The following is a 13,382-nucleotide window of genomic DNA, read 5'->3' on the forward strand; positions in this document are numbered from 1 at the left end:
GATTCATAATTATGCTTCCACTCTGATTCATTTGTTCTATGTAACCCTTTCAGCTGCTCTGTATTGTAGCAACCAGTAACTATTCAGGATTCTCACCATTTCATTATTATTATTATTTTCCTCCTCCTCTCTCAGCTTTCAAATTTCATTGCGTCAATAGAAATCTATAGACGTTCATGGATAGGACTAACTTAATGTTTTTAACAAATTGCACAGTATTAGTTTGTCATCACATTTGTTATGCCAAACTATCAACTCCTAAATGTAATGGTGCACTGGCTTTGCACTGGAAGCAATATGCTTGGCAGAATCATTTATAAGCAATGACAAATTATGCTTATATGAACTTGCCAACCCAAGTACTAAAGCAAACTTGGAAATTTTATTACAATTCTATCATGTCAACACACAGATTATGTACCATATGTTGGAAGAAGCCTTTAGTGGAAACCACCTGCAAATTAGCTGATGTACAGAAACTGCAAGCTTCCAGAACAGTTGAGGCTTATTAGCCTATCATCTTGCACATAACTGCAGTGATGTTTGGGGCAAATGGTAAGGTATTTGTATGCAATTTCATACTTAAACAGCGCTTCTTGTTTATTCTGTAACTCGTTCCAACTTTCAATCATGGTGCCATAAACACAGACTTTTCATCTCCACTGGGCTGTAGGGAGAGTTCTAGTCCAGACAACTGCAATACTTTTTACATCATTTCATGAACAGGTATCAGCAGTCTAGACTGTATCATCACCTAATTTGGAGCAACTCTACCCAAGTGAGATTGCTACATTATCTACATTATCAAAATTTTTGACTATTGACTTGGATGAGAAAAAAAATAATAAGGGGCAGTATATATCACTAAATGGAATCTCATTCTATGAAGGGTAGTAGAAGTCATAAGAACCAAAGCTCAAATTTTGAGGGAAATTATTAGTAAAAAGAAGTATCAGATAAGATTTTTCCAATGGCAAAATTCCGTGCTAACAGAATTTCCAGCTAGCACATGTATTTTGATTACACAGTAGCACAGCAACAGCCAATCTCACCTCACTTTCCTTCAATAAATTTCTTACCCAAAAGAAAATCAAAAAGGAATTCCATGTTTCCCCTTAAGGACATCAGTTTCGTTTATCTCAATCCTCTGAATTTTTCTGTACTCTTGACTTGCAATAAAACATCTTATACACTAGAATATAAAAACAACATTGAAGACTTTGTTACAGTCAATGCTGTTATCTAATAGGCTTACCGCATGCTGTGGCAGAACTGCTAATGTCTTTCGAGCAGCTACCTTGTTTTGAATATCCTGTAATGAGAAATATGAAAGGATTAGGAAAATGAAAAAAATTAAGAAACTGCTTTAAGGGAAAATTCCATAAAAATACATTCTTGAATTCTGAATTATTTTAGTGCAGCTGCTTTCACAGTAACAATAAAATATTCTTGGTTCACATCAGAGGCAATGGAAGATACAACTTTTTTAAAAATTTTAAACGAAGTGGTTTTTCAGTATAGCTTCTCAAAATTGTGCATAGTGCTTTAGCAGTTTGTGTTTCAGTTACTTCTACAACTACTGTACCACCCAGGATTCAGTTTTAGCACAGCAAGTGCTATCAAGTACGTCATTTCTGTGATACACTTGGAACACACATTTGGGGCAAGTTTTCTGTAATTATTACTTTATTAATGGACTTACCAAGCGGGAAAGTGCCGGTAGACAGGCACAATAAATAAAACACACAGAATTTCTAGCTTTCGCAACCGACGGTTGCTTCTTCAGGACAGAGGGAAGGAGAGGGAAAGACGAAAGGATGTGGGTTTTAAGGGAGAGGGTAAGGAGTCATTCCAATCCCGGGAGTGGAAAGACTTACCTTAGGGGGAAAAATGGACAGGTGTACACTTGCGCGCACACACACATATATCCATCTGCACATACACAGACACAAGCAGACATTTGTAAAGGCAAAGAGTTCGGGCAGAGATGTCAGTCGAGGCGGAAGTACAGAGGCAAAGAAGTTTTTGAAAGACAGGTGAGGTATGAGCGGCGGCAACTTGAAATTGGCGGAGGTTAAAGCCTGGTGGATATCGAGAACAGAGGATATACTGAAGGGCAAGTTCCCATCTCTGGAGTTCGGATAGGTTGGTGTTGGTGGGAAGCATCCCGATAACCCGGACTGTGTAACACGGTGCCAAGATGTGCTGGCCGTGCACCAAGGCATGTTTAGCCACAGGGTGATCCTCATTACCAACAAAATTCTGTCTGCCTGTGTCCATTCATGCGAATGGACAGTTTGTTGCTGGTCATTCTCACATAGAAAGCGTCACAGTGTAGGCAGGTCAGTTGGTAAATCACGTGGGTGCTTTCACACGTGACTCTGCCTATGATCGTGTACACCTTCCGGGTTACAGGACTGGAGTATGTGGTGGTGGGAGAGTGCATAGGACAGGTTTTACACCGGGGGCGGTTGCAAGGGTAGGAGCCAGAGGGTAGGGAAGGTGGTTTGGGGATTTCATAGGGATGAACCAAGAGGTTACGAAGGTTAGGTGGACGGCGGAAAGACACTCTTGGTGGAGTGGGGAGGATTTCATGAAGGATGAATCTCACTTCGGGGCAGGATTTTAGGAAGTCGTATGCCTGCTGGAGAACCACATTCAGAGTCTGATCCAGTCCCGGAAAGTATCCTGTCACAAGTGGGGCACTTTTGTTGTTGTTCTGTGAGAGGTTCTGGGTTTGAGGGGATGAGGAAGTGGCTCTGGTTATCTGCTTCTGTACCAGGTCAGGAGGGTAGTTGCGGGATGTGAAAGCTGTTTTCAGGTTGTTGGTGTAATGGTTCAGGGATTCAGGACTGGAACAGACTCGTTTGCCACGAAGGCCTAGGCTGTAGGGAAGGGACCGTTTGATATGGAATGGGTGGCAGCTGTCATAATGGAGGTACTGTTGCTTGTTGGTGGATTTGATGTGGACGGATGTGTGAAGCTGGCCATTGGATAGATGGAGGTCAACGTCAAGGAAAGTGGCATGGGATTTGGAGTAGGACCAGGTGAATCTGATGGAAGCAAAGGAGTTGAGGTTGGAGAGGAAATTCAGGAGTTGTTGTTCACTATGAGTCCAAATCATGAAGATGTCGTCAATAAATCTGTACCAAACTTTGGGTTGGCAGGCTTGGGTAACCAAGAAGGCTTCCTCTAAGCCACCCAAAAATAGGTTGGCATACGAGGGGGCCACCCTGGTACCCATGGCTGTTCCCTTTAATTGTTGGTATGTCTGGCCTTCAAAAGTGAAGAAGTTGTGGGTCAGGATGAAGCTGGCTAAGGTGATGAGGAAAGAGGTTTTAGGTAGGGTGGCAGGTGATCGGCGTGAAAGGAAGTGCTCCATTGCAGCAAGGCCCTCGGCGTGCGGGATATTTGTGTATAGGGAAGTGGCATCAATGGTTACAAGGATTGTTTCCGGGGGTAACAGACTGGGTAAGGATTCCAGGCATTCGAGAAAGTGGTTGGTGTCTTTGATGAAGGATGGGAGACTGTATGTAATGGGCTGAAGGTGTTGATCTACGTAGGCAGAGATACGTTCTGTGGGGGCTTGGTAACCAGCTACAATGGGACAGCCGGGATGTTTGGGTTTGTGAATTTTAGGAAGTAGGTAGAAGGTAGGAGTGCGAGGTGTCGGTGGGGTCAGGAGTTTGATGGAGTCAGGTGAAAGGTTTTGCAGGGGGCCTAAGGTTCTGAGGATTCCTTGAAGCTCCGCCTGGACATCAGGAATGGGATTACCTTGGCAAACTTTGTATGTAGAGTTGTCTGAAAGCTGACGCAGTCCCTCAGCCACATACTCCCGATGATCAAGTACCACGGTTGTGGAACCCTTGTCAGCCGGAAGAATGATGATGGATCGGTCAGCTTTCAGATCACGGATAGCCTGGGCTTCGGCTGTGGTGATGTTGGGAGTAGGATTAAGGTTTTTCAAGAAAGACTGAGAGGCAAGGCTGGAAGTGAGAAATTCCTGGAAGGTTTGGAGAGGGTGGAAGTTTCTTTCTATTTTATTTACTTTATTAATGATATCACTAGTGCAAAAATGACTTTTTTAATAATTTAGCATTACATACACATTTACGGATATTTTGTAGGATGAAATTGGAAAGAAAAGTACATGGACAGGATTTGAACTTTTATCACTAGCGCGATAACCGTGGACTTTAGCAAGTGGGCTATGCTCGCTAGGTCAAAACAGAACTATTGTTACAGGTATAACTCATACATATAAAAATTCAACAAGCATTTTCTCGTAAAGTAGGGGCGCTGAATGGAAAATGGCTAGCCAGATACTCAGAACAGGTGCTTCAGCAACATACTAATCAAAACTGGTGAATAAAAGGTCTAATGATTCCTTGTGGTTTTGATCATTTAAAAAAATTTTATGCTATGAGACAAATGTTTATTGATCAAGAATTACCAACAACAGCTTTCACACTTTGTTTGCTAAGAGGGAGCCATGTATGTCAGTATGTTGTGTAGCTATGACATTCATTCACTACAAGGTCAGCAACTTGAGAGTTACACTTTTGCAACACCTTTCAGTTATAGTCATACTGGGATAGTATTTTAGAATGGCTCGGCCGAACTGACTAATATTAAACTTATCAAAGACGAAATATACACACGTATTCTGAAATTAGATACTAGTACATGAAAATACAATGTGATTAATGTTACGTAACTCCATATTATCTCTGAGTTTTTAAAATTTGTTATGGTGTGGAACACCACTGTGCTCTACATGGCATGGCATAGATATGTTCCTTGGAAATCTTCCTTCACTTGTTTTATGTGAGTCCATAAAGCATCAGTAACAGTTTCTAGAGAAGCATAATAAATGAGCATCTCTTAAATACAATCAGAGGGACATGAAAACTAGGGAGGTAAAGAAAATCATAATTCTTGGAAGAGCCTTTGCAGGTTTCTAAGTAAGTAAGTCAAGCATATTTTGCTGAAATATGGCATGTCAGTTTGCCTACAGTAGAGGCAGTAGGTCAGGCTCTCAATTCTTCCCGATTTAGATATGCTTTTCAGATTGCCCTCAATACATAGAAATTAAGATTGCATGCTATATCCAATAACAAAAACAGCACTTGGCATTTATCAGTTACTCTGCTCAGAAATGCAATGTTTCATGCCAAAAACACCACTATCACTGAGGGACTTGTTTAAGTAGGATCTGACAAAAAAATTCAATTCAGTATTCGTTCATTCTTTTCTGTCACTTGTGTTTGTGATTCCTGAACAACAGATGACTACTCAGTTGCATACAAATCAACAACCTAAATCACATCAGATTTCGAACTTTCAATTGACACATATTTGACTGCTCTAGCATTAAACCAACACTGAAGACAAAATTCTATGGCCTGTTATAGCGATAGAAGCAAATGGTCATTATCTCACACTGCAGATACATGACATGATCCAAAAAGTATTGTGTTACTGATATATGACATCCTTCTATGCACTAGTTACACTCAATCATCCATGAAGTAGTGGTGTTTCACAATATGACAAATTGAATTACTGGATACCTACAATCCTGAAGCATGTGAACATTATGGGCCAATATGCCTTTTGAATTTTAAGAGGAAAACATTCTTTCACATTTCTTCCTCAATTGAGAACTCTGTACTGATTGAGCTCTGTAGGATATGGATCTTTTCACTCACACAAGAGAAAGACGTGGGGCAGTCTTTGTGGATACTGAAATGTTCAAACTTTCAACATACAATAAAGTTAAACACTGTTCACTATAAACAGAATGCTAACAGCAATGTAAACAGGTAAATATGCATCATGTAAGGGGCTCACAATCCCTTACCCAATTATAAACACATTTTTGCCTTACACATGTCGATGGTAGGGAAAATCTACTGTCATGCACCGCTAGTGCTAAGACGACAAGAGACAGGGTTAAGTTTTGAGTCCATCGAGCTGGAGCGAAACCATACTGGCTGAGTGTGTCCCTACCACCGAGGGGCGACCCTCAGCAAAACGTTACCAATTCCTTACAAATGACATTTCTGACAAGTTTTTAAAGTTTACAGTGTGCCATATTTTAGCGTTCATATCAAGTACTTCAGCCACCCCGCAGTGAGGATTGTGTGTGTTAATCACTGCTACACAGTGTGATGCAATACCAAGAATTCTAATCTCTGATGAGATTAACCATAATTAGAAGTGTGAGACTGAAGTAGTATCTGCCTCATATTGTATTTAAACATAATATATAAGTCAAACAATGTAAAACATTTTGGAATTGGTCATTGCAAAGCCCTCTGTCATTGTTGTGAAAATCATTGAGCAGCTGCATCCTGATTAGAAATGACCCTCAAAGCAGCTAAATCCCATCATCATTTATCTATCAGACCATGGGCACATAAAAACTACAACTAGGCTGCTATTTTGGTTAATAACAACTGACATCATCAGATGAAGATGACTGTTGGATTGGGGAAAGGAGATGCTCAACATCTAACTTATTGGCTTCACAGATTACAGCAACGCAACTTCCAACCACTCTTGATTATTACTTCACAATGATTATCCCATACCAGTAATTACTGCATATTATCAATATCTTGTTCATGATGCATTCACCAAGCTGCTATGCCCACTATGTTCTTCCCTTAGAAGATGAGAGTCCATTCAGCACTACCACTGAACTATTCAAGTCATTTATTGAACAGTGGAATGTTATAATGTCATCTCTCAGGTTCATAATAAATAGAAGTAAAATGAAATACTACCAGTAGCACTTTTTTAAAAACTGAAACAGAAGTCAGAATTTTTTTTAAAACTGAAACTAAAGACAAATACAGCTAAAAGAAAAAAAAGTCTGGTGGACCACTGGCACACTGGGAACAAAATAGTGTACTAAATGAAACAAACCTGAGGCACGGTAAACCAACTGCAGTGGTAGTTCTCCATAATCAGAGGTAAGTTTTTATGCCAACTAGATAATGACACACAGTCAGCCAAATAAACATAATTTACATCTGCCATGTTTCATTACCAGTTACTAGATGAAATATGATGCTGGTGCACTGGAATTAAGTGGCTCAACAGGAAGATTTGTACAAAACATGAGAGCAATCACAAATCCAATAAATAAAGCACTGTCAACACACAGTTGAGTGGAGTGGGCATTCAACCCAATTAATTCTCTGAATTAAAGCTTTCTTTGATAATCAGTATTTTTGAGGAAGACAAATATTTTGGTGCTCACATTCACTCAATCTACAAACTAAAGTGGCCACAGAAGCTTAGAATGCTAACAACGTAGCACTGTTCATGGTAAAACCATCCCTGAATTTGGGTCTTAAATGCAAATACTCTCATTTCATCCACCTCATGACAACTTAATATAAAGCATAACACAACAATGAAAGCGCTTTTACTGCCCACAGTTCACACACATTTCAACAACATACTACACACAATGAAGTTATTACTTGTCTTCTTAAAAGTGCAAATTTTGTCAGAAACCAGTCTCTTTCTTGTATATTTTGATAATCCCTTATAATAGTCCAAACAACAAAGGAACATAAGGGGAAAAAATTAGCAATTTGTGCAGTGCTAGGGGAGTGTATCATGAACAACATACTAAAATTCCTGACTGGTGTGGCGGAAGCATGGGATGGGAGGTGTTTAAAGGTCACGAAGTTTTTCCTGAATAACTCAAAAACTGTGGCTCCTAGTAAAAATGTTTCCCAGTAAAAAATTAAACTATATTTAATTTCCTACAAAAAGAACCCTATCAATGTTGCCTCTAGGGCTATTAGTTTCCATGCCTTCTGTCATAAAATTAATATTTGTTGTTAAATGAAATGGGTTAAGAACGAATATTAAATTAGTGTACCACATTTCAGTGCAACAAAATGGTAATAAGGGCTAAACTGTGTTCTCTTGTGTAAGAGGATGGAAAGGGGGAGAACGAAGGGTGAAAATTTTGACGGAAGGTACACCAGCCCAGACTGCTGTCATGCACTTCACTTTTCACAGGTCTGCAAACTGAAGAGCAAGCAGACAATTCCCAATTCTCTCTACTGCACAATGTCTTTAAAAGCAACTACAGCATTTTTCACAAAATTATACCAATCCTTCTGCAGCTAGCCTCATGAATCACTGGTAATGCTGTGTGCACACATTTCCAGGAGTATTTATTTTCCACCAAGTGTGTTAACACTGAACAGAATACATACTACTAATGCAACAAACACATGTGGACAGAATCTACGTAAGTCTCTGCATACTGTTCTACACTGCTAGAGAGAAACTGATTACTAGTCATCCTGTACAGCAGCTGTAGTGTTCTGGGAAGGGACACTTCCCCCACCACAAGTGCTTCTCACTTTCCAGTTTACAAATAGACTATACCTAACAAGCATTTCCTATCCAGTTCTCTAATCTTAGTAGAAAAATAATTGATCTTGTGTTTATATTATGGAGTTATTTTCAGTTTATTAAGGGGAGCCTGTCTCAAATGTAATACAATGTCAATATCAAATCAAATAGTGGAAAGTCAAGGTAGGAATATCAATAACGTAGGACAAGACAGATTGTTACTTACCAAACAGTAATCATGCCAAGTTGCAGACAGGCACAATTAAGAGACACACACGCCCCTCATGCATGCATGACCACCAACTCCAGCATCTCAGGAGGAATGCATCATCAGGTGGGATGCAAGCAGCAATCTGGAAGGGGTGGGGAAGAGGAATGGGGTAGTACAGGAGCAGCGTTAGGATGTTGTGGGTCAGGGAGGTGGGTAAAAAAGGAGTTAGGTTGGGTTATTTTGGGGGAGGAGACCAGTTGGCAGAAAAGCCCTGCACACCCCACCAGAAAGCACTCATCTCTCTCCCCACCTGTACACTACTATCCCTTCCCCTTCCCCACCCCCTACAGATTGCTGCTTGCATCCCATGTCACGCTGCATTCCGGCTCAAGATGCTGGAGTTGGCAGTCATGTATGCATGAGGTGTGCTTGGGTGCGTTTGTGTGTGTGTGTGTGTGTGTGTGTGTGTGTGTGTGTGTGTGTGTGTGTGTGTGTGTGTGTGTGTCTTGTTTATGGCAAGTAGCAATCTGTCTTTTCCTACAGTGTTAACAATGTCAATATGTATTGAGCAATGTTGACTTCATTGTCTCTACTATCAGAAGCTGGAATACTTTTCACAGCACAAGGGGTATCAAATGCATCACCCCAGCCTCAGCTCTTCCATCATCTGTAGAGGTCCAGAGGTGAACTGCCTCCCTCTGTAATCGAGCAGGTCACCAAGGTGTCAGACATTTCAACAGAACTCAAGCAATGTATTACAATAGGTTACTGTTATCTGTCATATTCAACCAGATATACTGACACCCACCCTGAAAGATATACTATGGATGTTGCACAAGTGGCACCATTCAGCACAGCCTACTCTGCAAGTGCCAACAATTCCTGAACGGAACAGGTATATGTGGTCTACCACTTACACAAAGGCAAGAGAAACACAATAACTTTCAGGACATTCATTAATTCACTGAGTAACTACAACATAGTTACATGGCTTCATAATAAATACTATCAATGACAAAAAGCAAAAAGACTACACATTTACCAATCCAATCTATTTCCCACCAACATTACATAGGTTTCTGACATCATCACACTTACAATTTAAGTACTTCTCAGACACTGTTTATAGGAATGTATTTTATATAAAAGCTCACTTAAGAACTGCAAATAAGTATTCAAACACCAAAACGAAAAATAACTCCACTTTATAAACACAAGCTCAGTGAAGTTATTTTGTTTATTCACATAAAAGAACTAGACAAGAAATACCAGAGAGGGATAGTCTGCCTGTAAAAAGAAAAGCGAGCAGCACTGGTGTAGAGGATATTGCTTATTCCAGAAGAACACTACAACAGCTGTACAGTATGGCTAAGAATCCATTTCTTCTCTAGCAGTGTGGATCAGTTTGCAGAGATTTACAGACAATTTATTCATATGCTTTTCTAGCATTAAACATTTTTACCATATCCTACATTAAATGTTGTGTTAACACACTTAATGGAAAATGAACAACCCCTGGTAATGTGTAGCCAGTGATTAATGAGGCAAGCTGCAGAAAGTTTGGTATAACTTTGTGAAATATCATGTACTGCCTTCTTGTGACATAGTGGGGTATAGAGAATGGGACTCTCCTGTTCGCTCTTCAATTCACAGATCTGCAAAGGGGGAAAGCACACGACCACAATCAGGCTACCTACCTTATGTCAAGCATCTAACCTATAGACCCCTTCCCCCCATCCAGCCTGCCACATGCCATGAACACAGATTATTCCCTGATAGGTTCTGATGCACTTAGATGTGCCACACACATTTTATTTGATTTTTTTTTTCGAGACCTGCTTCATTCGACAACAAGCTTCATTTTGTTGTTGTTGTGGTCTTCAGTCCAGAGACTGGTTTGTTCCAGCTCTCCATGCTACTCTGTCCTGTGCAAGCGCTTCATCTCCCAGTACCTACTGCAGCCTACATCCTTCTGAATCTGCATAATGTATTCATCTCAGTTTCCCTCTACGATTTTTACCCGCGCTGTCCTCCAGCACTAAATTGGCGATCCCTTGATGGCTCAGAACATGTCCTACCAACAAATCCCTTCTTCTAGTCAAGTTGTGCCACAAACTTCTCTTCTCCCCAATCCTATTCAATAGTTCCTCATTAGTTATGTGATCTACCCATCTAATCTTCAGCATTATTCTCTAGCACCACATTCTGAAAGCTTCTATTCTCTTCTATTCCAAACTATTTATCGCCCATGTTTCACTTCCATACATGGCTACACTCCATACAAATAATTCCAGAAACGACTTCCTGACCCTTAAATCTATACTCAATGTTAACAAACTTCTCTTCTTCAGAAACGCTTTCCTCCCCATTGCCAGTCTACATTTTATATCCTCTCTACTTCGACCACCATCAGTTATTTTGCTTCCCAAATAGCAAAACTCATTTACTACTTTAAGTGTCTCATTTCCTAACCTAATTCAATCACCATCACCCGAATTAATTCGACTATGTTCCATTATCCTTGTCTTGCTTTTGTTGATGTTCATCTTATATTCTCCTTTCAAACACTGTCCATTCTGCTCAACTGCTCTTCCAGGTCCTTTGCTGTGTCTGACAGAATTACAATGTCATCAGCAAACCTCAAAGCTTTTATTTCTTCTCCATGGATTTTTAAATCTTACTCTGAATTTTTCTTTTGTTTCCTTTACTGCTTGCTCAATACATAGATTGAATAACATCGGGGAGAGGCTACAACACTGTCTCACTCCCTTCCCAACCGCTGCTTCCCTTTCATGCACCTCGACTCATAACTGCCATCTTGTTTCTGTACAAATTGTAAATAGCCTCTTGATCCCTGTATTTTACCCCTGCCACCTTTGGAATTTGAAAGAGAGTATTCCAGTCAACATTGTCAAAAGCTTTCTCCAAGTCTGCAAATGCTAGAAATGTAGGTTTGCCTTTCCTTAATCTGTCTTCTAAGGTAAGTTGTAGGGTCAGTAGTGCCTCACAAGTTCCAATATTTCTACAGAATCCAAACTGATCAGCCCTGAGGTCGGCTTCTACCAGTTTTTCCATTCGTCTGTAAGGAATTTGCATTAGTATTTTACAGCCTTGGCTTATTAAACTGATAGTTCGGTAATTTTCATATCTGTCAACACCTGTTTTATTTGGGATTGTAATTATTATATTCTTCTTGAAGTCTAAGGGCATTTCGCCTGTCCATACATCTTGCTCACCAGATGGTAGAGTTTTGTCAGGATTGGCTCTCCCAAGGCTGTCAGTAGTTCTAATGGAATACTATCTACTCCCAGGGTCTTGTTTCGACTTCGGTCTTTCAGTGCTCTGTCAAACTCCTCATGTAGTATCATATCTCCCATTTCCTCTTCATCTACATCCTCTTCCATTTCCGTAATATTGTCCTCAAGTACATCGCTGTATAGACCCTCTATACACTCCTTTCACCTTTCTGCTTTCCCTTCTTTGTTTAGAACTGGGTTTCCATCTGAGCTCGATATTCATGCAAGTGGCTCTCTCTTCTCCAAAGCTCTCTTTGATTTTCCTGTAGGCAGTATCTATCTTACCCCTGGTGAGATAAGCCTCTACATCTTTACATTTATCCTCTAGCCATCCCTGCTTAGCCATTTTGCACTTCCTGTCGATCTCATTTTCGAGACGTTTGTATTCCTTTTTGGTTGCTTCACTTATTGCGTTTTTATGTTTTCTCCTTTCACCAATTAAATTCAATATTTCTTCTGTTACCCAAGGATTTCTACTAGCCCTTGTCTTTTTACCTACTTGATCCTCTGCTGCCTTCACTACTTCATCCCTCAAAGCTACCCATTCTTCTTCTACTGTATTTCTTTCCCCCCATTCCTGTCAATTGTTCCCTTATGCTCTTCCTGAAACACTCTACAACCTTTGGTTTAGTCATTTTATTCAGGTCTCATCTCCTTAAATTCCCACCTTTTTGCAGTTTCTTCAGTTTTAATCTACAGTTCATAACCAATAGATTGTGGTCAGAGTCCACGTCTGCCCAGGGAAATGTCTTACAATTTAAAACCTAGTTCCTAAATCACTGTCTTACCATTATATAATCTATCTGATACCTTATAGTATCTCCAGGATTCTTCCATGCATCCAACCTTCTTTTATGATTCTTGAACCAAGTGTTAGCTATGATTATGTTATGCTCTGTGCAAAATTCTACCAGGCAGCTGCTTCTTTCATTTCTTACCCCCAATCCATATTCACCTACTACCTTTCCTTCTCTTGTTTTTCATACTATTGAATTCCAATCACCCGTGACTATTAAGTTTTCATCTCTCTTCACTATCTAAATAATTTCTTTTTATCTCATCATACATTTCATCAATTTCTTCATCATCTGCAGAGCTAGTTGGCATATAAACTTTTACTACTGCAGAAGACGTGAGCTTCGTGTCTATCTTGGCCACAATAATGCATTCACTATGCTCTTTGTAGTAGCTTAACTGCACTCCTATTTTTTAAAAATTCATTATTAAACCTACTCTTGCAGTACCCCTATTTGATTTTGTATTTATAACCCTGTCACCAAACTTCACTAATTCCCACTATATCTAACTTTAAACTAGCCATTTCCCTTTTTAAATTTTCTAGCCTACCTGCCCGATTAAGGTATCAGACATTCCACGTTCCACTCCGTAGAACGCCAGTTTTCTTTCTCCTGATAACTATGTCCTCTTGAGTAGTCCCCACCCAGAGATCCGAATGGGGGACTATTTCACCTCCAGAATATTTTACC

At 40.0% G+C, this 13,382-nt stretch overlaps 1 protein-coding gene across 1 annotated transcript in view; it reads right to left on the reverse strand.

Moving 5' to 3' along the window:
* The window catches only part of LOC126272758 (uncharacterized), a 138,287-nt gene that overhangs the window by 58,888 nt on the left and 66,017 nt on the right, over nucleotides 1–13,382 (reverse strand). The window contains exon 4 of the mRNA XM_049975878.1: nucleotides 1,256–1,312. Within this exon, the coding sequence (XP_049831835.1) occupies nucleotides 1,256–1,312 (57 nt within the window). The remainder of the gene's footprint in view (nucleotides 1–1,255; nucleotides 1,313–13,382) is intronic.

The sequence above is a fragment of the Schistocerca gregaria genome, chromosome 1 (assembly GCF_023897955.1).
Source record: "Schistocerca gregaria isolate iqSchGreg1 chromosome 1, iqSchGreg1.2, whole genome shotgun sequence".
Classification (NCBI taxonomy): domain Eukaryota; kingdom Metazoa; phylum Arthropoda; class Insecta; order Orthoptera; family Acrididae; genus Schistocerca; species Schistocerca gregaria.